The sequence below is a fragment of the Musa acuminata genome, chromosome BXJ2-8 (genome assembly GCF_036884655.1).
Source record: "Musa acuminata AAA Group cultivar baxijiao chromosome BXJ2-8, Cavendish_Baxijiao_AAA, whole genome shotgun sequence".
In the NCBI taxonomy this organism is placed as follows: Eukaryota; Viridiplantae; Streptophyta; class Magnoliopsida; order Zingiberales; family Musaceae; genus Musa; species Musa acuminata.
In genome coordinates, this window is record NC_088345.1 from 52099262 (window position 1) to 52124389 (window position 25128).

Consider the following 25128-nt stretch of genomic DNA (forward strand, 5'->3'; position numbering starts at 1 on the left):
AACATTTCTAAAAACACTTCATACACAATGTAAATTACAAACAGACTTTTGCACAACAAATAGTCAAAATGATCCACTACAGACCAAAAATCTCTCACAAATGTCCACATGACATAACCTTTGTTTACAAGCCTAAAGCGACTACCAAACCCAACTAAAATAGGATTATTAAGCCTTCAACCGTCCCTCTACATGCTGTGCAAAGCATGAACATACCAAAAGACACAGACATAGATAAGCATTACATCAAACATCATGTTTAAAAGTTTGTCCATGACAATAGGATACTTTATAATAAAAATTAAGACTTTGTGGAGATATTACTAGTCAAATGTAAGCAAACGATATATTCGTGATTGTCTTATGAGAATAGGTACACGATGATACTAAAGTCAACAAGATAGGTTGACTTTTTTATGTTCATAGGGCGATGTGGAGGGAGTGGAGGTGACTAAACTAAAGAGCTAGGTGAAAAATATAATGGAAATATTTATACTAAACAAACTCGTAAAAAATCCTTTTGTGACATGTGATCAATGACCATGATATATGGGGAGGGCTTAGTGCTCGACATGGCATAAGATAATAAAGCCTCGTGGCAGCCGATAAAGTAATGATAAAAGATATTTAAAATATTAAAGGAAAATAAAAGTCCTAAATAAAAAAAATAAAAAAAGGTATCATATGAGAAAAACAAAAAAATAGTTTTTAAGAGAAATCATCTATTTTTTATTCATCATAATTCCTATAATGCCTCATACATTAATTTTATAATGAATTCAAGAAAAAAATATATCCAAAAACAGCAATTATTTAAGAGTTAAAAAATTATTGAGGAAATAATAATTATCCAGCATGCCGTTGGAAAATATTGATATTCCAAATATTAAAAATAAGACGTGATTACAATAAGAGGCATTTCCATCATTTTGGATGAAGACGACGTCGACGGTTCTCGGCGAGCGGTACTACGATTTTTGAGGCCGCCGAAATTTAGGGTTCCGACGAGCAGTTTCTCGACAAAGAGCAGCGATGGAGAGCGTTCTCGCGACCGCCGCGTCCATCACGGACCAGCGGCAAAAGATCGAGCAGTATAAACTCATCCTCGCCTCCGTCCTCGCCTCCTCGTCCACTGATGTCACCCAGGCCAAGCGTTTCATCGATCACAGTACGGTCCTCCCTCCCTCTAGATCAAGTTTTTCTTCCTCCCCCCCCCCGTCTCTGTGGTTTTTGATCGGCTCTTTCTCCCCGCATTGGTTGGTGTTTAGTGGTGTCGGACGAGGTTCCGCTGATGGTATCGAGGCAGTTGCTACTGACGTTCGCACAGGAGTTGGGAAGGCTTGAGACGGACGTTCAGAAGGAGATCGCTCACTATGGTCTAGCTCAAATTCAACCCAGGGTTGTGTCTTTTGAGGAACAGGTATGGCTTTTGAATTCTGGCACTAGTTAAAAACCTCTTCTTTGACCTTACATGCTGTGAGGTCCGACAAAAAAATGATGAGAGCGGCATCTGCTGTTGCAATCCAACTTCTTGTCATGCTAACTAGCAGCATTCAAGGAGTAAATAGTGGTATTTTGGGCTTGATGCATATTTATTCGTTCGGTAGTTTGTGTCTTGTTAACATGAATAAAGATAGGTAACTTGATTGTCATTTGACATATACACTATTTCACACAAGAGAAAAGTGGACTTGAGTGCTCGTATATGCTATTTGTTTATGATGAACTACGAAGTCAGCTGAGAAGGCACTGAATTTCTTCTTTAAAGTTCTATTTTAATTTTTTTCAGTGAACTAGGATTCTTGATCTGAAGCTGGACTACAGATCGTTGGTATAATTTTTCATTGCCTTTAAATTTAAAGGCTAAAAAGAGTTTTCAGGAATCTCTTTGCAATATATTTTCAATTATTTGTAGCATTTTTTAATAAGCCTTTTCTAACATAGATTCTAATGTTGTGCCATATTTACATCAACTCAGATAGTTTCAATGTAAAATTTGGTTATTTGGTTGGATTGCTTTTATAGTTTTGATAGAAAAGGGATTGGGAAGCAACATATCATTCTTAATTTCAGCTACTCAAGATAGATTCCCTTCTCAAAGTGATAGCTTCTTCAAGTGTCTTAAAACTGTTTGTTTGCTGGATTTAGCTTCCATTGGTGATGACCATGGACATGAGAATGTGGCACTGTCCAATTTGCCAAGGAGGGGAATGGAGGTACAACGTACATGATGGTGTGAGAGAAAGAATAAAAAAGAGCATATTACTTTTTTTTCATAAAAGGCCTTAAAATTTTGATAAGATCAATTTCTTACGTTTGTTTGATGATAGGATAATGTAACTAAAAAAATTCTAACATCTAACAAGTGTCCAACTCATGAACATGAAAATATCTGTCATGATTTGTGTTTTTCGATGCTAGAGTTCATGTAACATTGTAAACGATTTGATCATTGTGATTGCAGTAATTCTAGCCGCTCCCGATGTAGGTATTCATCTCCAAGTTATGTTCAAGGAGTTATTATTTATTTTATCTGAGTTCTAATGTATGTTCTATTCATGTTTGATGATTGTTCTGTTGGTCTGTAGGGGAAACTTCTCTAGATTTCTTTTCTAATCAAGTTAAATCTAAAAACAATTTAGATCACATCTTTGGCTGGATTTTTCCTTCCTAGACCTGTTGGCATTAATAATAATCTAGAAGAGTCCAATTCTCTTCTTCTTCATTATGTTGGAAAACAAAATATGAAACCGTATTCATGGCAAACTTTGAAGATTTCATTTGCATCAACATGTTGTATGGCATGCAATGTGATAGTTCATGCCTATCCTTTACATTTGAATCCTAGTATCTGCACTATCTGTTAACTTTTGCATCATACTAAACCATTTTTATACTAGGGAGAACATCTTGATTCTTGATTTGTATGTCTGTCTTCTAGATTCTTTGTGAGTAAGCTTGAATAGGTCTTTTGTGAAGAATATATATGTACACTTGTTGGAATGGCCTTTTTCAAACTTTGGAGCTTTCGTCTACCTTCAATTCTCTTAGGTGCTAATCATCAGAGAGAAACTAGCTGAGCTCTATGAATCTGAACAACAATGGTCAAAAGCAGCACAAATGCTGAGCGGGATTGATTTGGACTCTGGAATTAGGTAAATCTCTTTGTTTAAAATATATATTTGTCTGACAAGCTTACCCGAAAAGCCTTATCTTTGTACTTGGAATTCGTTTATCAGGATGCTTGATGATACCTATAAGCTCTCCAAATGTGTTCAAATTGCTCGCCTTTATCTTGAGGTTTGTTAGCATCACATTATTTTAACTGAGGATTATCAGAATATACATCTTACAGTTTATCTGAATTCTGCTGCATGTTCCTAGGATGACGATGCTGTTAATGCAGAGGCTTTTATTAATAAAGCTTCTTTTCTAGTCAACAATAGCCAGCATGAAGTGCTAAATTTACAATACAAGGTGATTATGCTCTGGACATCTAGGTTTCTTTGTTATCTGACACTATTTTCTAACATTATTTGTCTATTTTTTTTTTCAAAAGGTTTGTTATGCTAGGATATTAGATTTGAAGCGGAAGTTTCTTGAAGCTGCACTTCATTATTATGGTATTTCCCAGATTGAACAACGTCAAATTGGAGATGAGTAAGTTTACTTACTGATATTTGTAGATTAAAATTTGGGATAAAAAATTGATCTTATTGATGACTTACTGGCAATGATTATTCTCTAAATCTATGTTTTGTCTTTTTCAACAGATATACTGTAATTTATTTCTATAGTACTTAGGCTTCCTTTTCTTATTGCTGTCTTTACTTTATTGGCATTGCATATTTCTCAGCAACTTTTAACCCTTCCTATTGTCCTTTTTTTTTGTGATTTTTCTTTGACATATATAGTTATATACTTATATTATGTGTTTGCATAAATGCAATATTTAGAGGACCTCTCCCTGGTACAGCAAGGTTTGCTTTGTTGCTACCTGTATATTGTGTTTGAACTGTTGAAGTGGCCTCTTCATATGATGTGGTGAGGCTGCATACAGTTGATCCATCAGACCGCAAATGATGGAGCCCTATGTGCTTTATTGTTTTCCAGTAAGCACCCAGTAGTATACATGTATAAAATGTGCTGTTAGATTTTTTTTTGAAGTGTTTGCAAGGTTTAATGAATATTGGTTCACATGCTTTTTTCATTTTTCTTTCTTCTTCTTATATTCAACTGTTCTTACCAGGTTATTTGGTCTATAATGCAAATTTTGTATAATTGGATCTCAGGGAGATTGATGAGGATGCATTGGAGCAAGCTCTCAGTGCTGCTGTGACGTGCACGATATTGGCTGCTGCTGGACCCCAACGGTCCCGTGTTCTTGCTACCTTATACAAGGTATCTACGTCACTTAGCATGAAATTTTAGTTCGTGCTGCAAATATATTCCTTCACCTCAGTTAATTGGCAAACTTAATGTGTTTTCCGTGACTATTGTCTCAAACTGTGAAATTCAGCTTTATCAAGTGATTGACATAATTGATGTATTTAGTGTCAATTTTTCCTCCTTTTGCAAATTCATAATGGAGTTCCATGGGACATCAAATTTGATACTGTACTTTCCATCATCTTTTTTGTCATGCCTTTTTGGCTAGCTAAAGCATAACATGTGGCTCCTGATTAAAGCAAAGGCCACAATACCATTCAAGTTTTTGAACACCAATACTGGTACCCATACTGGAACCTTACTGAACCAGTGCATACTGATTGATATGGTACAGAATGCATCGATGTGCTAATAACAATTATACAAAAAAAAATGATTTGTTGATACTGATTTGTGTTATTGGTACACTGGTCTATTGGTATGGTGTGTTTGGTATACCACAATGTTCGAAACCATGCTACCATTTATTGATTCATGGTTTTCCTAGACTTCTATTTTAAAAATAAATTTCAGCAAGAATAGTAAAAGTACACTTTTGGATCCTTCTTTTAGATTGAATGGACACTTGCTTTAAGGGAGATTGTGTGATCTGGTCATCCTTATCAAATGTACATAGCTAGGATATGGCTATATCGTTATAAGCTTAATTTGGGATGAGCCATTGTGAAATGTGTTGATGTTGTTCTTTCAAAGTAAATTGTTTAGGGAGTTCAGCAATTAAAATCTTTTGTAAATTAGAGCTGTTTCTTATTAAGTAACATGTTGCCTTATGGAATTTGATATTGTTGAAAACTTGAAATTTCTCCTTTTCCTTGTCAGGATGAGAGATGCTCAAAGCTGAAAATTTATCCCATTTTACAGAAGGTAGCCATTGTTCCCTTCTTTATAGGTCTCTTACTTTTGGTTATATCCCCACTCCCTTTTTTCTACTCTATTGAAGAATTTTGATTAATATAAAATTATAAATGCTTTTAGGTGAATCTTGAGAGAATTTTGAGGAAACCGGAAATTGATGCATTTGCTGAGGAACTGAAAGCACACCAGGTAATCATACTTTGCTTATTCTTAGTTTTATTTCATTTTTCTTGTCTATCTTGTTGTTATGGTACATTTTATCTTTGTTGTTGAACAGAAAGCTCTTTTACCAGACAATTTTACTGTGCTGGATCGTGCAATAATTGAGCATAATCTTCTGAGTGCCAGCAAATTATATACAAATATAAGGTTGAAAAAAAAGATCAACTTTATTCTGTAGATTCTTATTAACTTATGATTTATTTTAAAAATGATTTTTTCTTCTGATGAGCAGTTTTGAGGAGCTAGGAGCTTTATTGGGTATTCCTCCTCAAAAGGTTTGGTTTCTGTTAATCAAATTTATGTTGCCAGCTGTGATGCAGATTTTTTGTTCTTTGATCACTTGTGTTGTTATGTATTGTAATTGTTCTTCTGGTCATGTGCTGAAGTTTGCTTCTATATTAATGTGTTAATTCAAGAACTATATGCTTGATATCACGTGCTTGCTAGTATGGCATAACTCGTTATTATATCAAGTCCCTTTCTTTAGTTGCCAAAAAGAAATACAGCTGAATGTTATTTCCCTTTTTCAGGTTCTTGATATTGGCACAGAAAATTTCCAGTGGTCATAAAATACTTCACTAATACACTTTTGTTTTCACCAGTTATCCTTTGAGCATTACGACATGACTACTATGCCATATTACAGTTAGCTGGTTCTCAACTCTTGATTCTGTTACCTGCAATAGCTATGTGATGTTAAAGAGTATAGTGATCAATTTCATTCACTGCTGATTGTCTTGATTATCATTGTTATCCACAGCCTTCTTTCATCAAGGTGGTTTAGTTATGTTATAGAGCATTACTCAAAATCAAGAGGGAAGTCTTTTGGCATAGGCTGAACTATGTTCATTTGGAAGGATAAAGACACTTTAGACACTTGCCATCGACCAATCTTGGTTCTAATATCAGTTGAGAGAACAACAAAATCTGCTATGATTTTATGCACTACCCAGATCTGGAAAATTCAGATACAGTTTCTGCTGGTGCTTCAGGACTTTCTTTATATTTATGACGCTAATTCCTATTGCTTGATTTTATATGGCTTCCAGAACAAGCATATCAAATTTCTAGATTTTCGAAACAAATGTGACTTGTCATCTGCTATTCTACCACCTCATTATTTTTTTGGCATATTGTAAAATTTTGGTCATTATTTCTGTCTGATTATATTGGAATGTTTCAAAAATCAATTTTCTTACTTTGACCTATGATTTTTGCAGGCTGAAAAGATAGCAGCTAGAATGATCTACGAAGATAGAATGAGAGGATTAATCGACCAGGTAAAGATCCTCTGCTATGTAATTTGAGGATAAAATTAGCAACTTACTCCAGAATCTTCTTGATCTGGGTTCTAGCAAACCGTGCTTATCCCCAGATCAAGAGACGCAATAAAACAACAGAAGTAATGCAGCAGAGATGAAAAATTACAATCACAAGGCTACTATGACAGTTTAGTGGGAAAAGAGATTTACATTCTGGCACAAGCACACTTGGCCATACTATAAACAGCAAGCTGTTACAGAATTATCTATACAAATTCATTATTCTACCATCACTCAAATGAGAACTTGCCACCTTTTTATACCCTTATATTCCGTACGGGCTTCGACATTTTGTGTATGTATTTTAGTAAGATCTTGCTGATGTATCAACATAGCTACTAGGTTACACATTTCCCTCTTCCAGGTTGAAGCTGTCATATATTTTGAGGATGATACGGAGGAGTTGCGACAATGGGATCAACAGGCATGTCTTACTTGCACTTGCTAAGTAAATGATAGAACAATTATTAATAATTCAGATGATACATTAACATGTCTATGACTTAGCTAAGGAGCTAGGGCTGAATTTTATTATAGATTAAAATATTTAATTGTTGTATGACATCTAACCCCACTTTTTTTTTACTACATGCAGATTGCAGGTTTATGTCAAGCATTTAATGATATACTTGATGGTATGACAAGCAAGGGCACACCAGTTCCTGTTTGAAATATATGCCTCGTCGAGAATTTAATTGGTACATACGATTGGGGTAATTCGAGTTTTTGGAACTTATCATACTTGAATCATCTGTGTATAGCGAGTGACAAAATTGAGGATTTCCTCCCACTTATATGAAATAAATATAGAGTACTTTGAATTATTATTATTATTTGTACCCTTCCTTTGTTATTAAAATAATTGCTTGCCCTTATTTTATACCCTTCGTATGGATCTACCTACTGTGGGGGAAAAAATTAGAAATAAGGAAGATCAATTACAATAAAAATAAATACATAACGTATGCAGGTACATTGGGATGCTGTGAACGATATATTTCATGGATATTTACTAGTAAAGAATGAAATATAAAAAGAAGAATAAAATAATGAGATCAATATCCTTCTTTCGACATATATATACCATTATAAAATTGCAAATGTACCATTATAATTAATATTCAGTGAAACTCCATCTAATAAATATTAGCATAAAATCAAATTAAATAATTATTTCCTAAACTCCAATCCAACACGTATACGCGTATATACGGCTCGTTCGGGTTATGTCTTACGCCTTAGAGAATGGGTTTAAGACATATTTGGGCTGGCCCGTAAATATGGAGCCCACACAGGCCCATCAATGTCCAGGTTCAAAGAAACCCTAGACCGAGCGCTTTTAGGGTTTCGGCAGAGCGAGCCCTATTTAACGGCCATCCAGTCTCCGTCGTTGCTACGATCCTTTCCCTCTGACGTTTCTTTTGCGGCTCGAACTCTTCTTTTTCTTTCTCCATCCGTCGTTTTTGATCTAACACCCACTTCTCCGATCGAAATGTGGCTCTCTCGATGACGAGAAACGAAGCAGACGGGCGGTCAGAACCTGATGCCGTGTTGAATGTCTGCAGCACTCATTGGCTTTCCTTGGAAAGCATCCGAGAGAGATTCCACTGATCATCGGTCTAACATCTAACGTTACGTACATATTTTGGTAGTGGCTGGTATTAGTTTTGATCTGAAACGTGAATCTGATCCGCTACGATGAAGATGCTGAATACTTATGTCTGGACAAACGAGATCCTTTTCTGTGTCGATGACTTGATTTGCTTTTTCTGAGCAGCATCAGATCACTTCTTTTTTGTTTTTGATGGTCAAGTAATTGCATCAGTTACCCTCCTCTTAGATGTTCATTTGTGTGTTCTTTTCGATCTAAGGGGATATAACGGGTGCAGAAATCTAAATGGTTGGCTTACCAGCCCATGGCATTTGATTTGGTTGCTCTGGCGTCAAATGGTCCGATCGAAATGCTTGTCAAATATCAAGATGTTTTTTTTTTTCTGGATTTTTTTTTCAATCAAGAGGGTGGCAGATGATGTGATCTTGAAATCTTATCCTACACACTGAATCATGGTGTGGACCAATAACTCCGCTTATTATCTGATGCCCCTTTTGCCGATTGTTCTATATCTCAATTTCTGAGTTTGTTGTTAATAAAGTAGTGATTTGATGCTATTATGTATATCGCGGCCTACATTTATGTACTAGAACAGTCTTTGTGTTTATTCTAGGGCTTTTCTGGCTGCTTATCTTAGCATTATCTTGTAACTATGTGCGTGTATAATTGTTACTGATTTTATGGTGATTTATCTGTAGTTGTAAATCTTCAGTGTTGTCGTGCTCGAATCAATCTTTTTTTTCAGCTAACTTGCATTATTAAAAAGAAACAGTTTTGTAGACTAGCCATCAATGGACTTTTATGCATAGGAGAATCATTTATGACTTCTTCTATTCGCAAACCTCCATTAACAATGGCGTTTTGATTTCTTCTATGAGGTGATGTTTTTAGAAGCAACCTTCATCTTTGCCAAACGGAGGCTAGTCTTGGGAAGGTAATATGTTTCGCAAGTGGGAGGCAAATGATGTGATTTCAAATCTTATCCTACACACTGAAAACACTGTGTGGACAGATAACTCCGCTTATTATCTGATGCCTCATAACTTGTTTCAGTATCTTTTGGTATCTCTATTGTTTTCAAGTCAATTAGTAATACTGGCAACTTTATTTACTCAAATTGGTTTGAGATGACCAACGTAAAAAGTTTTATTATATTCATTGTGTATGATTAGATTTATGAACTAGGGGTCACGTTTGGTCTTACACCTCGCAGGTTCTTATATGTAAGCTCGTTCATTGTTAACATTCCGAGGTTTCGGTAATCATTTTGTTTCCAAACATCGGCACTACAAGAAATATTCTTGTTTCCAAGTCTTAATACCTGTTGTTTTTGTAATGAGGTGAATGGAACTGATTGGCTGTTGCTGTCCTGAACTGATTAGAGTTATATGCGAAAAGCATGTTTCAACAACTGTTGTTCATTTATCATTGTGAAAGTATTGCTGCATTGTTTGGTATCTACAGACCAGGAAGCTTCACCTTTTATATGTTTTCCTAGCATACTAGGTTAGGTTGCTGCTGGGAAGTCCATGCATGACTTTTCAAAGAAGCATTGAACCGTGGCAAGTGGTCATCCAAATTGTATTTATCAGGTATTCAGCATGGGAATACTGCTTCTAATACTAACTTTTTCTGGCATTTATTCATTTGGGTTGCATGTCCATGTTTTGCAATCATGAACCTCTGTCTTTATGCAATGCGATCTCCTTGAAGACATTTTACAGATCTGTTGTAGATCAAACAAATGTTCAATACTATGATCGACTCACAACCTTCACGCAATATTTTTGGACACATCTCTGTTGGTTTGCTGTTGTCACACTTGTCTAAGTATCTCATTTTCACCCTATTAGTTGATCAAGCAGATACTGGTAAGTACTAACATCAGTTGATATGGATATCATATTGTGCTACTATGGCCAGGAGCATCTGCAAAAGCTTGTAGATGATCAATTGCAGCAACTCCTTTCGGGATTATCATTCTGCACTTCACATATAACTGTTAATTCTACTGTCTTTTCTAGAATTATTTTTTTCATGTGTAAATTAAACAAGTGATAGCCTATGCCACAAGTCTCTTTTCGGTGTTGTCCACTCAAAAACACCTGTGTATTGTGGTGGTGGTAGCATTTGGCATGGTTGAAAGTGATACTGTATGCCATGTTAGGAATATGCAATGCTGTTGTGTTTGAGGAATTGTATACATATGCCTTTTTCGAAGGCTCATCAGAGATGTCTTGCGTTATCGTGTGTTAAAGCAATGGCAAATGCCGTCGGAAACGTTAATGTGTACTAATGCTGTTTTTGTGGGCTCCTCGGCATGCCCTTTTATGTTCTTTCGTTATCGTTATTGAACACCAAGTGTTTGATAACGATAATGATGTAAAATGTTTTCATTAATGTTTCATCCGACATTATATTTTCATTAACAAGATGATGATGGAAATTTGTATTTTCTTGACTTTTGAGACAGGGCATGTATGACGTGAGTTTTTAAGTTTGGGTTATGGTTTATTTTAGTCCTTATGATTTTGATTTTTTATGATTTATTCATATTTAAAATAATTTTTATATTTTAAAATTATATATATATATATATATATATTGTTGAGTTTAAGTTAATAAACTTTGTTTATATGATATATTGATTCATAATAAATAATTAATATAATAATATATAATTTAAATATTAAAAAAATGATTAAAGTTTGTTTTAGTTATTTTAGTTTTGATTATGAATCTTTTAAATTTTTATTATTTATTTATGTTAAATAATTTATAAATTTTTTAAATGCAGTATATAAGTATACAAGTCATTGTCATTTTGAGTTATCAAACATTACAGTTTATATATGTGATAGGTTAATTTATAATATAATATTAATATAGTGATATGTATAATTTAAAATTTAAAAAATAGCCACCAGCTATAGCATTGAGCTTGCCTAGCAGGGTATCGTATGTATATAGTCTTTCCCATGCTAATGATTAAGTTAAAAAACTTTAGGTCCTAATTCAAGTTATTATGCATCGATCAGTTTGACGTTATGCACGTAGTGGTCTTGGTCTCTCTTCCTCCTAGCGATTTTTATTCCCATCGTCTTTCACTTTGTCTCCTCTTGTGCCTCCACCTATCGTCGTTTACGATGTGGTAGTTTAGGTCTTTCTCACATTCGTCTCCGGCCTCTCCTACCTCTACCTTTCTGCCTTCGTTGGTCTTCGTTTCTTCCTCTTTCTTGACAAGCTAGTCGTTGAGAGCGATTTGATGCAAGAGAGCTATATGGATCAGCTCAACTTCTCCTTTCGCTTGCTCTCCGTCTCAATGATATTGTGCTCTGCGGGGTAAGTGGCTTATAAGATATGGTGTTACTCGTCAGGGTGGAGCGAGTGTCGTTTGCGATGGTGGGTGACATGGTGGCATGCACCCTGGAACTAGCAACCTAGATCTACTAGATGTCACTTACCAGCTCCAAGGCACATGCCATCACGTTGCCCGCCACCGTGAACGATACTTGCTCCGATCTTGACGAGTACTATCATATCTTGTAAGCCACTTCTCCCACGAAAATATAGAGGTAGGAGAGATTGGAGGTGAAGGTGAGGGAGAGCTGGACTATAATGTGTGCAACGAGTACGGGCACTTGAGAGGACAAAGTGGGAGGCAGTAGGGATGAAGACGCCTAGGAGGAGGAAGAGGGATCAGGAGATCATTGCATGTCTAGCATCAGATTGGTCAACACACATCAACTTGAGGTAGGATTGGAAGCTTTTGAGCTCGTCATCAATGCGAAAGAGGCTACGTGCATATGATGCCTTATTAGGTAATAGCGGCTTAGTGCTGCTGGTGGTGGTCATTTCTACGATGATGCCTCATCCCGCCATTGATGGTGGTCTCCATTTTTTTTAAACTTAAATTACATGTATTATTATATTAATAATTTATTGTGAGTTAGTATGATATGTAAACAGACTCTAACGTATATTAACTCGGATTTGAGGGAAAGAGGCCTCTATGGTATGACTTTAAAAATATATATGTTATTTTAGATACAAGTAAATCATAAGGACTTAAAGAGGTTCGTCGCCAAAATCATTGGAGCTAAATTTGACCTTTAAGTTGGAATGAGGGGTTTGTTGAGAATATATGATATGCTTTGTTTCAAGATGTCGAGGATAGTCATAGAGAAGTCCATTGTTAGAATCTAAGTTTTGCTTAATAGATGATATGTCATGAGTCTACGGTGGAGAGAAAATAAGGATACGAAAGAAGCATGAAAACAATGGATAAAAAAAGTAATTTTAATATTCTAGTTAGTGGTGACATACACATCGATGGTGATGGATGATGACACCATTGGGAGCGACTTTTGTGGATGAGGGAGAGTGATGTTGAGAGGTGAGGATCGCTCTGTATCTATGTCGATGTTGACGTAATTGCCAAGCGATGAAAGGGTCGCTCGGCATTTACATCTACACCAACGCAAATGTCGAGTGGCCCTCGTCACTCTCTTTCCTCATTTGTAATAATCACCCATCCTTCCTTCGTCATCACCCATTAGAACATTGAAATTATCTTTTTATTCATTATTTTTGTTAAATCAATAATATTAGGATAAATCAAGTTAGATATTTTACTTTTCATAATTATATTGATTCCAATATAAAGTTTTTTAAGCCTGAAGATTTTAAGGATGTTTAACTACCAGAAATAATTATAATTAGCTCAATAACCTCTATGATAACTTCTATTGAAGTCGTTCCTACTCAAGTGGCGTGACCATCAATCAGGATCCTCATGTGCTTATATTCCATATCGAACTCGCTGAGTTCACGACTTTATTATTAAGATCGATTTTGTCCTCTATCAATAAGTTGGTAGAAACGTCATGAGACCACCATATTCTATCTTCACCTCATTACTTTGGAAGTACACAGACTGAATAAACCTGGAAAGAGAACCCTCGAGTAATCGTTTCAATTGAATCAAGCATGAGATGCAACATTCTTTGCATCACAAGCATTTTCCATTTCAAATCAACAATCAGTCGATGCAAATTCCAAATAAGCTAGTAGGCTTTCGATAGAAGACAAAATTCCGGTGTTCTTGAGAACTGAATTCAGTTATCAAACTACAACTACATGGATTAATACAATGGACAAACAAATTGGTGATGGCAGAACACCAAAATCTTCTGAAAATTGCGATCATCGTTTGAAAAGTCATGTTGTTCACCTTATGGCTCCATTTGCAATGGACGATACTTTGCAAACACCAGCAGATGTCGTGAAGGGAACATCCTTGTAGCACGCTACCAACTCTGAATTGGACTGTAGATCAACCTGCACCTTCTCCCAAACTTTGCTCTTGGCACTTAAGATGCCATCAGGCTCCCCTGAGCATCCAGGAAAGGTTACTCGCTCGCCCACTGCAGCTGATGAAGGTGGGTCAACCAACTCCACCTGGTATTAAACACATTAGTTATTATCAAGAAACTGCTGTAACACTGATATGAGAAATTAAACACCTTAGTTAATCATACACATGTAGTCTTGAAGGGCTTAAAACTGCGTTTAACTTAAGATAGACCAAAACAAAAGGAGGAAGCACTGTGGCTCACCTTTGTGTGGTCATCATTTGATGCAGCCAAGACCATTGCATGTGATTTGATGCCTCGCATGGTGACTGGCTTTAGGTTGCACAGAACACATACTTTCCGATTCTGCAGGAGTAATTGTAGTAGAATAAATAGAGATTCATATCCAATGGGAACAGAAAAAGGTAGAGAGTAACAAACCTGCATTTCTTCAAGAGGAATATATTTCACAAGACCACTAACAACAGTTCTTGGTGATTCTTCACCTACATCGATTTCTTCTACATAAAGTGAATCAGCATCTGGATGCTTCTGAACCTTCTTTATGAGGCCAACACGTACGTCAAGTTTCGAAACCGAAATCTCTGTTTCAGCAGATTTTGCTTTTGTATTGCCAGAAGGCTTATTTTGTTGTTTCTTTGCATTACCTATTGGCACAAATGACATGCAAAACTTAACATGGTATTGTCAAAGAAAAATATACAACCAAAGGCCGACATGAGCTCGTGAGGAACAGTTTCATTTGAACTTTAACTGTCATGAAATATGCACCACGCGTAAATCATACACATTAACAATCTGGAAAAGACCATCTCCGCAAAATGTGCAAACTTATGATTAATAAGAATGCTTTGGGTGTGGATGCTTATGAGAGCACTTGAGAACAATGCCTCTGGATCTGAACATGTAATCTCAATTTAGTTTTTTGACTAAAATTTTAAATTGAATAAAACCTATTCTCATCAGCTCGGTAAAAGCCAAAACTTTGCACAGCTCCAAGACCACTAGTGGAGTTTTGCTACATAGAGTTGTTCTTACTGCTGATGACTGTTGATGATAATATGACTAGTCAAACTAGGAGTCATCAAATAACTTGTTACTAGTAATATCTTCATAAGTCTCCCTCTTAAGTCTGCTCATGCCACTAATTTGAATTGTCTCGCCTCACCTTCAAGTTTTTGGATCAGTTCAAATTACCTTAAATAGTCTTTTCTGTTATATCCTCAATCATAACTATACCCATTTTATCCAATAAATGTGAATATCTTTTATTCTATCTTCTTTAAATCCCCACGCGTTATCTAGGTACTCATAATTTTTTTCTTCTAATCTAAGAGTTGCATGGCAACTACACAACACTGCAGATGAACCACTACATTTAAATCTATAAGCAAATAAATCATGTTATTGTGATTTAAAATTCTGCATTATAAATGCTTTGTCAGAGCTGTATTGCCTAAGTTTTTCTGTAGCTCAATTTACCTGCTTTTGCCATTTTTCTGATTCATTCTGCTAAAAACTTACCTAAGAAACAAAGATCAAATATACAAATTGAGGAAAGATATTTAGACAGCCATAGTCCAGAACATGGTAAAACTTGAATCTTAGGCATCAACTTCTCTGTGAACTTTATGAACCTTCTTCCAAATGTTATTTATTAGTATAAAACGTATGAATTTTTTTTAAATCCCAACTCTTAAGTCTCAAAGTCCATGACAGATTAAAACCCATTCTTTTATCAAGTCAGAGTTTCATGAATTAATTAAAGATGTTTTTGAATTGCTTATTGCATCTTATGCATTTTTTCTGGTTTACTAAAAGTTCATAGCTTGTAATGAAAAAATAGGAGATTTTTTATACCATGGGTCAGAAACACTCTACCTGTTATCTTTGTGGCTTTTAGTTGCTCAGCAACTTTATTTGCATCAGTTTCAGCCTTCACAATTCTCTCAGCTTGACTACCAGCAAATCTCACCCTGAAGGATTCCACGTCTTCATCTTTCTGCTCGGAAGAGCATTCAATAAATATCCAAGCAAGTGAAATGCAATTGACAAAATCATGCACAAAGTTAATATGTATAAAAATGAGCTATCAAGCGATAAACAAACTAATGCACACCAGTTCCTTAAACAGTGGTTCAGGTTTCCCTATATGGTGACCAGATGGCAGAAAATCCCAAGGTCTCTTTGCTTTGTCAGTTTGTCCATTTTCATCACAAAAGGAGATATTGGCTTCCAGAGGTAAATTGAGCTGCCTTAGCACCTAGCACACCAAAGAAACATTATCCAGATCTCATTAGAGAACCCTAAAACCAAAGATTAAGCAGCAGAAGGTGCTTATCAAACATAAAAAAGCAAAGGGAATAAAGAGAAAGTAAAATTTACTTCAACAGAAAATGAAGGCATGAATGGTTCCAACAAACATGCAAGAAGGTAGACAAGCCCAGCTGAGGTCTTCATCACAATGGCACAAGAAGATGGATCTTCTTTGTACAGCTTCCAGAATTGGCTTTCCTATATCACATACCCAAAAAAAAGGTAATAGAACTAGCATACAAGTACTCACAATTGACAAAGAAAATTCAATGGAACCTACTTGGAGATATGCATTTCCTTCACTGGATATGCTCATTGCAATCTTTAGACCTTGTTTTAGTTTAACCTGCAAAAGACAGAAAAATATTTTCTCCAGTAATTGATATATCACACAAACTAATCACCGAATTGAGGTGTGTGTGCGTGTGGAGGCTTTTGTATCTTAGTCAAAATCAAACTTCACATAATCACCTTTTCCATAGCATCCAGATATTGGTCAACCAATTTACCAACTTTTTCTCCTAAATATTTTGTTAGTTGCTGAGATTGTGGATTTGAAGCATCAGGAATGATTGACCCATATCCTGCTCCTGCAATAAATAACAAATGGCATTTACTGATAAATCATTGTATCATGAAACACCATCAGTGCTTTCAAAATGACAAATTAATAACTTCATATTTGCACAAGAATAGTGAGCACATGTTAGCTGGGTAGCTTCCCACATGATGTTGCCATTTAAATATTTCCGTCATGATTGAACAAGAGAAAACATTTGGATAGCAAAGAAACAATTTTTTACATGTAAATTAGAAGATTGGAGAAGGTATCTCATAAAATTTCCATAAGACAAACAGAATTTTAATAAAACTATAAGCAAAAAGGCTTAGATATTTTGAGCTGATTTTGACACCTGTTAAGAACATGTTCATCTTGTGGTAAAAACCAATTCTCAATCAATTTCATTTGCATACCAACAGATTTCATAATAGATTAAGCTTATACAACCAAGGAAAGGCCCTCCCAAGATTGCAAGTAGTTGGTAATAGTCAAAAGATTAGATAGAGAAGTCAATGACTGAAACTGTCATATCAAGTGAAATGATGATATTATTAGGCATAATCCCTAGAAGGGCAGGAAACTTCTCTTTGCTTCATCCAAGTCATCTCAAATCTAAAATCTAGTACCCCATAGATAAAAAAGAACACCACCTAAAAAATAAAACCTCAACTGTTTAATGCTTTGCCTGCCTTAGAAGCCATGTAATGCCAGAGACCATCGCTCATAGCCTTGGCATGCTGAACACAACACAAATCCAATAGTTCAAGGCACGGTATAAGACAAATTGAAGCTAAGGACTTTAGTTAAGTTTCCATAATAGTTTAAAGATGGTCCTATATGATTTATTATTTACTGGATAACGCAAGACAAATTGCATTTCCAAAAGCCATAAAATGGTACACAATTTAACAAAAAAAGCTACACTAGCTATTGCAATTTTACTTTAAAATTAAAAACTTCAAAAAGAGGAGTCTTCAATTTGGTAGCACAATGAATGTAAAAGCATTAAATTCAGACTATATACAAAATAAAGTCAAACTGGTTCATAATGCTTAGGGGACTGCAAGTATATTAGTTTGCATGATTTCAATAACCAACCTTCTGGTTTTGCAATAAAGCTTAGAACACGATTGATGAAATTCCCTAAGTTGTTCAGCAACTCAGTATTCAGCTTAGCCTGCAAGTCTGCCCATGTAAACAATGTGTCCGATACCTGATTCACAAAAACCAATCAGGATACTACATATGGCAACAAGTACTGGATCTAATTGGCAAAATTTTATGGGCATTTAGAATCAAAACTACAGTTTATCTTAGGACTCACCTCAGGCCTATTCGTCAACAAATAGTATCTCCATACTTCAGTAGGAATCTTTGTATCCTTGGCATCATTACCAAAAACTCCAATTCCCTTACTTTTAGAAAACTTTCCTGCAACACCACAAACAGGTAAATAAACCAGAATATTCTATGTACCAAGAGCATAAAACTGTCTTACAGTAAATTACAACCACATTACTTTATAAGGTTTACCAAAAACATTTCAACAATACTGCACGTTGCTATGATTAAAGAGTTCAGATGGAATCTATTTCAAACTCAATTTTAATAGTACAAAGAGAAAACTAAAATGTTATTAGGATGGATGGACATGAATTCCTGTAATAGAAGTTAGGTTCCTTGGATCAATCAATCAACATGGCAGAGAGATTGAGGATACTATGCATAGAACAAAAGTTGGGTGGTTAAATTGGAGAGGGGTGTGATCACTGAGTGCTTTTATAGAAGAAAATTTTCATAAGAGATGAGGGAGACCTAAGAATGATAATTATAAAAAAGATAATTAAAATGCTTTACATTTAACCAGAGATATTGCCTCGCACAAAATTCAATAGCAGCAAAAAATCCATATAACTCCTCCAATTATTTGGGATTATTATGAATTATTGTTGTTGATCACAAAAGCAGAACCAACATAGTTATAATAATTGATGGATTCATTTCAATTGAATTTACCTGAAATCAAAACTGAATATGGTTATGAATCTAGCTTGAATGCATCTAATTGGTCATCATCATAATTCTTCCTAGCATAAAGGTTCACCAGGTTGTAAGGGTGATAGTATTCACTAGTAACAAACTCATGAAATTTTGCAGTGAATCTTGAGAAATCTAGAAATGGCTCTTTGGCTGTACATTTGGTATTCAAGTAGTTCAGCTAATCCAGCACCCGCATAGAAAATGACTCTTACCATGTGGTTATGCTAATCCAAGTATTTTGATGTCATTACTTGAAACCATGAACCCCAACAAAAATGCCGCACATCTTATATCAATTTTAAGTTGATGGCAGAATATATATGACATTGTGATACAAAAACCTCCTTAGTTAGTTAGTTATCAACCAATCATCTACTGCTTGACATTGTGATGCAAAAACCTACAACATTATCAACCAATCATTTACTACCACTGAATGCCCCTTTGTTAATCGACTCCAACAATTTCAGTCTTGGCCTTAGATGTAGCCTCGAATCCAGAGAGTTCAATGTTGATGACAAAAGGCAGTAGTTCTGTAGTTGTACTTACGTGTATCTGAGAGTAACATGTCATTGGTGAGAAGAGACAGAATATTTATTAGCTTGTGATAAAAGAACCTAGTTCCTTATCAAACTGTTTCTTTAACTACTACTGCTACTAATTTTCCTTTTGTTAATTGACTCCAACTACTCCTGCATTGGCCATTTTGGGATGTAGCCTTTAATCTAGAGAGTTTGTTAGTGAGGTGCAATCTCTGTGATGTCAGAAGAAAATCTAGCGGCAGTGCCCCATTTGAAACTGTGTAGCTGAGAGTAACATGTGGTTGGTGAGAAGATAGAAGAAATATAGAAAAAACATGTATAAGGATATTTGTAGGTTAATAGACATCTAAAAATTCTCGATTATTTATGATTGTTGACAGACAATTCTGTAATTCTTTTTTTTTTCCTCTCTATAGATATACATGTATATATCATGCAAACAAAGGTGCCCACTCAGGATTGCCAATAGGCACCAGATGCTCCAACCAGGGTTTTTAATATCGTTCCATACTGTCGGATATGGGTGGTATGTACCGGTCCGCCAGCTGACCAGCACGCGGACCCCCGCTACCGGGCGGTATTAGCCTGGCTGCGATGAGGCGGGGCGAGGAAGAAGAGGGCATTCAAAGAAAAGGGAGAAGCATCGAAGAAGAGGGAGAAGCATTGAGAAAGAGTATCGTGGAGTCACTGATGCCCTTTCTCGATTCTGATCTGACGCCGCCCTCCCTCGACAATCCCGATCTAGGAGATAACGACGAGGAGAATCGTACCTTTTTGGAGGGGGAGTTGGAGGCGCGGGGATCAGGGGAGGCGATGGTGAGTGTAGCAAAAGAGGCGACGAAGACCCCGACCTTCTTCATCTCCGAACGTCTCCTTCGTCCACTGTTGTGGCACGAAGAACCTTCCGATGTCGATGTCATCTTTCTTCTCCCCACCTCCTTGACGTCGAAGGCCGCAAACGAGACAATCGCTCAGTATGTCGTATCTATATCTTTTTATATCTTTATCTATTATTTTTTATTTTTATATTTTTTATATAAAAAGATAAATACTTTTTTTTAATAGTGATCCTGTACACCTAACTTTACATTCAAGCACTGTCTACGCATGGCTTAGATAGTTTGTCTTCACCAATGCACACAGATTAGGAATAGGGTGGAATAATGCCATCGAATATATATATATATATATATATAGTACCACTCGGTATACCATACCGTATCATACCGAGCAAAGCTCGAAATACCGATACAGTATGAAATTTCAATCATTGGCTCCAACCATAAACGTAACTGTTTGGGGTTTACTTTTTCTTCATAGATCATCCCATGACCAAGCTCTAAAGAGTTACAGATAAATCCAAGCATTGTTATTTTAAATATACTTTGCCCAAAAGATGCATATAAAATAAACCAAATATACGGAAAGAACAATCATAAAAAGAACCTGTTCAACAATCTAAATACATAACTATGAATAGGCAGTCAATAGTACCTGATTCATAATTTAAATATTCTGTGACACTTATCGTCTTCATCATGGTCCACCTTTCGCCAGTTCCAAGTAGAGTAGAAGGAAACATTACCTAGAACACAACAGCATATTAATATCTAAAGAAATACTTTCTGTCAAGGAGTGACTTCAGATACATAACAAACACAGTAATGTATGTACATCCAGGTCTGAATAAAGAGTCCAATAATACAGCAGCAGGCAAAGTTCACCCTGAAATTAGTGGTTCAACACTTCAGGTGTTAGAATTTATGAGTGGTTAACCATATAAGTATGTACTGAACTATTTCGTAATGTGACAGACCCTTTGAATAAGTTTTTGGACTTTAAAATAACCCAAACACACAGGGAGGTAATAGGGCTTATAACTGGCTCGTTGTTAGCATGATGTGAAGTTGGCATTTTATATATCTCCTCCATGCTGATATATACACAAAGATGATTCCTTAAAATTCTAAGAACATATCATGGGATTTCATGGTGTTACAAAAACCATGATGCTACTATCAGTACACTTGGTGTCTTATTCCTCTGATGTTGTCAGTATTCACTCAACTAGACATCATTATACATGAAATGCCTCATGAACTTACTTGTAATATTCACATTTTAACACTGATGAAACAAAAATTAGCTTTTTGAAAGCTTATCTATGTGTGCTCATTTCCCAACTATATTAGACACTAGAATAAACTCAGATTTACGTTGCCCATATGCCCCATACTAATGCAAACTTGCCACGAATGTGAAAAATAAAATTGTCACAGAAACCCTACATTTGGTGACCAAGTATAATGAATCCATGGGTTGATAAAAAAAATATCTCTTGCAACTTAAGTAGCATACTCAAAATCCCAAAATTCACCATGCTAAAGTGATTACATTTTAGATCGCAGGCACTTGAAGAATAGACTTCAGATTGTGTCAAATTTTGTCACAATACAAATACAAAGGTCTACATAAGATAGATTGTCTTTGAATGCTAATGTACGAATGAAGAAAAGAATTTTACTGTGTGAAATGGCACGTTATCCTTGCCCATAAATTGATACAACTCCACATTATCAGGATTCTTCCACCATTGCTCCCACTCGGAAGTGTAGCATGCAGTGATAGAAATATATCCAATAGGGGCATCAAACCACACATAAAACACCTACACAGATAAATACCAAGGGTCAATTGTTAGGGTTGATACCACTATGACATTATCTCTTAGATCTCTTAAGAGCATAAAGCTGAAAAGTGCATGAAGCATCAATCAGTTTCCATTATAGATGTCAATCTAAATGCTTTTAAATTGCACGGATTTCTTGTACCTTATCTTTATACTTCTCATGTGGCACCGGAACTCCCCATTTAAGATCCCTTGTAATACAACGAGGTCTCAGACCTTCTTTCAGCCATGCATTTGTAGCTTGAATAGCATTTTGGCTCCAAGATCCAGCCACTGACATGGTGTTAATGTATTCTTCCAGCTTCTCTCTCAGCAAGGGTAGCTCTAGGAACAAATGATCTGTATCACGTATGCGAGGAGCGCTATGACACACCTAATATGATAATAACTCCACTTAGGTGTATAAACAAGCCAAATACATCATTCACGGTAAGAGCAATCTGACACAAAATATACTACTTACACTTGAAGGTCAAAACAATAGGCTGAAACTTGCTATATCTTAGTAGACAATTACCTTGCATTTGGGATCTTTCAGTTCAGTTGGATTTAACAGTTTTCCACATTTTTCACATTGGTCACCACGTGCAGAATCATAATTACAATCCAATGTAGGGCATGTACCCTCAACAAGCCGATCCGCCAAGAAGCGTTGGCATGTGTCACAATATAGCTGCATTTGATTTCAAAAGGTAATAATTTTTGCCAAAAATGACAAAATAAAATACAGGCATAACTTGTAAAATGCATCTGATTAATTCAAATCACAGTAATTACAAAGCAATTAACATACCTGCTGCATGGTATTTTCAGAAAGCCACTTGTTATCCAGTAGTTTATGGAAAATTGCTTGGCAGACTTCGGTCTGCTGAGGAGCGGATGTCCGTCCAAATTTGTCAAAGCTTATATCAAACCACTCATAGACATCTCTGTGAATGGCATGGTATCTAGAAACATGCAGAAAATTATATTTAAAAGGTCATAACAGTACAAGTTTAAACCAAAAGTAACATAGAAGACTACTTTAACCACTCATCAACCTCATGTGGATTGCATGGTCTCTAGAAATATGAAGAGAATACATTTCAAAGACCATAACAAACAATGCAGAGTAAATGTTGATTGATTCCCATTTCTTATCACTTGCATCCACAAAAAAAAACAGTGTCTTTCTTCTATGTGACAATGGCCATTTGATGGAAGTTTCAAAAGATTGCCAAGGCAAATGACCTAAAATGTAATCATTTTTCGGTTTTTCTTTCTTTGACAGAAGCACTCATATATAATTTCAGGAATTAAAATGATTCAGAACTATTTAAGGAAAATACTTAAATAGACTACATACATACAAATATAACTACCATCACTAAACTATCAGATGCTTTACTATTCAATTAAGCAATCAAAACAGATGTATGGATCGCATTTCACTCACTTGTCACAAATCTCCTTCGGGGAGCAATTCTCCTCCATAGCCTTCGTCTCAGTGGCAGTCCCATACTCATCCGTCCCACACATATATATCGTGTTGTACCCCCGGAGTCGGCAGTAGCGAGCAAACACGTCCGCACTCAAAACGCCTTAACCAAACCAAAAATCCGTCAACTTTCTCGATCACACCACCAAATACTCCCAAAAATAACCCAATTTTTCAACCCAACAAAATGAAAAGACAACAACTTCAGACGAAATTATCAAAGAAAAAAATAAAAAAGTATACATCCGATGATGTTGCCGAGGTGAGGGACGTTGTTGACGTAAGGCAGCGCGCTGGTTATGAGGATGTTGCGGCGGCCGGGGATCGGGAGCTTGGGTGCCTTCTTAGCCGAGGAATCTGCCATGGATGCCTCGATCTAACGGAGAGAGGAAGATGGATCAAAGAGTAACGTCAAGCCGTTCTCTCCCGGTGCTTCTTGGATCGATTCGTGCGCATCGAGTGGGCGAATGGAGTCGTCGTTTTATTGGTTCGGAAAACCCTAGGAAGAGTTGGGAGCTCGTCGCCGGGCCGTGCGGGTTTAATGGGCCTTCCGAAACGGAGTTGTAGGCGTAACAATTCCGCCGACGTGTCGTGATCAAGGCCGTCAAATTATCCCTTGCACTCCTCGGTTTTTTTGCCCCTCAAAAACGTTTCTCTCTCACCACCATATCAAAGGGTGAGATGATCAATTTTGATCATATATATATATATATATATATATATATATATATATATATATATATATATATATATATATATATATATCTTCATATTAGAAAATATTCATATTTTTTATCTTATTTTACTTCACTTCGAATGGAGTCGACCTTCCCATGATTAAATTTTAGTTTGCTATAGGCAAAAAAAAAAAATGTTCCTCTTACATGTCATGCTATGCTATGCTCAATAGATGCATCATCATGTGTCGAGTTACGATTGATCGAAAATAATAATTATATCGTTATTATGTATTAAGTCTTATACATACTAGAGCACAGTGCCTTAGTCCAAGATGGATTCATTGGGTATATATACATTGTATGTTTTAATTCATATGTACGATATGAAATCCTTATGTAAGGGGATATATTTTATCTAGTAAGATCATATTAGATGCCTTATGTTTTTGTCCTGAGAGCATGCATTGTGCCAAAGGGGATGACTTGGCTTCATCGAAATGCTTTGGGTTACACACTTACACATGCTCTTTTATCTCGAGCAAATGCATCACAGATCAAAGAGAGACACACACTTTAAATAATATTGTTAGATGTTTATTTGTCTTTGGTGGATGCATTATGTGCAATAGAGAAGCTTTTGGATCGCATTAGATATTTTAGATGGTTTTTTATATCCTATCGTAACAATATAATATAAATATAAATATAAATGACACTATATCAATATTAAACCACATACTATACCATCATCCATGTTAAAAAAAGTGATGCAGTGGGAACTTCAAAAGAGTTAAAACAATATGATTTAGCGTTCAGCCAAGTTTTCATTTTCCATGGAGCTTGAAACAGATCAAGCATTAAGCAATAAAGTGAAGAAAAATGATGCAGAAAAAGAAAAGACTGTGAAAGGAGAGACAAACATCATCCTATCACCACAAGCTTTCTGGTTCCTCCCTGGTTATGTGATTTAAGATGATGATTTGAAGA

At 35.9% G+C, this 25128-nt stretch overlaps 2 protein-coding genes and 2 non-coding genes across 4 annotated transcripts; 3 read left to right on the forward strand and 1 right to left on the reverse strand.

The window, feature by feature from the left end:
• The first annotated feature begins 920 nt into the window (after positions 1–920).
• Positions 921–7681, forward strand: LOC103995785 (COP9 signalosome complex subunit 4). The gene is made up of 14 exons (XM_009416480.3): positions 921–1168; positions 1269–1420; positions 3052–3155; positions 3240–3300; positions 3385–3477; positions 3560–3660; positions 4293–4401; positions 5269–5313; positions 5425–5493; positions 5582–5673; positions 5759–5801; positions 6747–6806; positions 7213–7272; positions 7444–7681. The coding sequence occupies exons 1-14, from the start codon at positions 1033–1035 to the stop codon at positions 7516–7518; spliced, it is 1200 nt and encodes a 399-aa protein (XP_009414755.2). The 5' UTR covers positions 921–1032; the 3' UTR covers positions 7519–7681.
• Positions 7682–8866: 1185 nt separating this feature from the next.
• Positions 8867–8953, forward strand: LOC135621358 (small nucleolar RNA R16). Its single transcript, XR_010490521.1, has one exon. It is a non-coding gene; the product is annotated as a small nucleolar RNA R16 (small nucleolar RNA).
• A 460-nt stretch (positions 8954–9413) lies between these two features.
• LOC135621356 (small nucleolar RNA R16) lies at positions 9414–9500 on the forward strand. The gene has a single exon (XR_010490519.1). It is a non-coding gene; the product is annotated as a small nucleolar RNA R16 (small nucleolar RNA).
• A 4015-nt stretch (positions 9501–13515) lies between these two features.
• On the reverse strand, positions 13516–23980 carry LOC135620194 (probable methionine--tRNA ligase). Its single transcript, XM_065122922.1, has 17 exons — positions 23705–23980; positions 23420–23564; positions 22778–22931; positions 22502–22657; positions 22127–22357; positions 21820–21963; positions 20790–20880; positions 18038–18144; positions 17812–17926; positions 16623–16741; positions 16432–16497; positions 16221–16349; positions 15955–16098; positions 15717–15837; positions 14256–14482; positions 14079–14180; positions 13516–13920 (listed from the first exon to the last, which is right to left on the reverse strand). The coding sequence occupies exons 1-17, from the start codon at positions 23823–23825 to the stop codon at positions 13690–13692; spliced, it is 2403 nt and encodes an 800-aa protein (XP_064978994.1). The 5' UTR covers positions 23826–23980; the 3' UTR covers positions 13516–13689.
• Positions 23981–25128: the final 1148 nt, after the last annotated feature.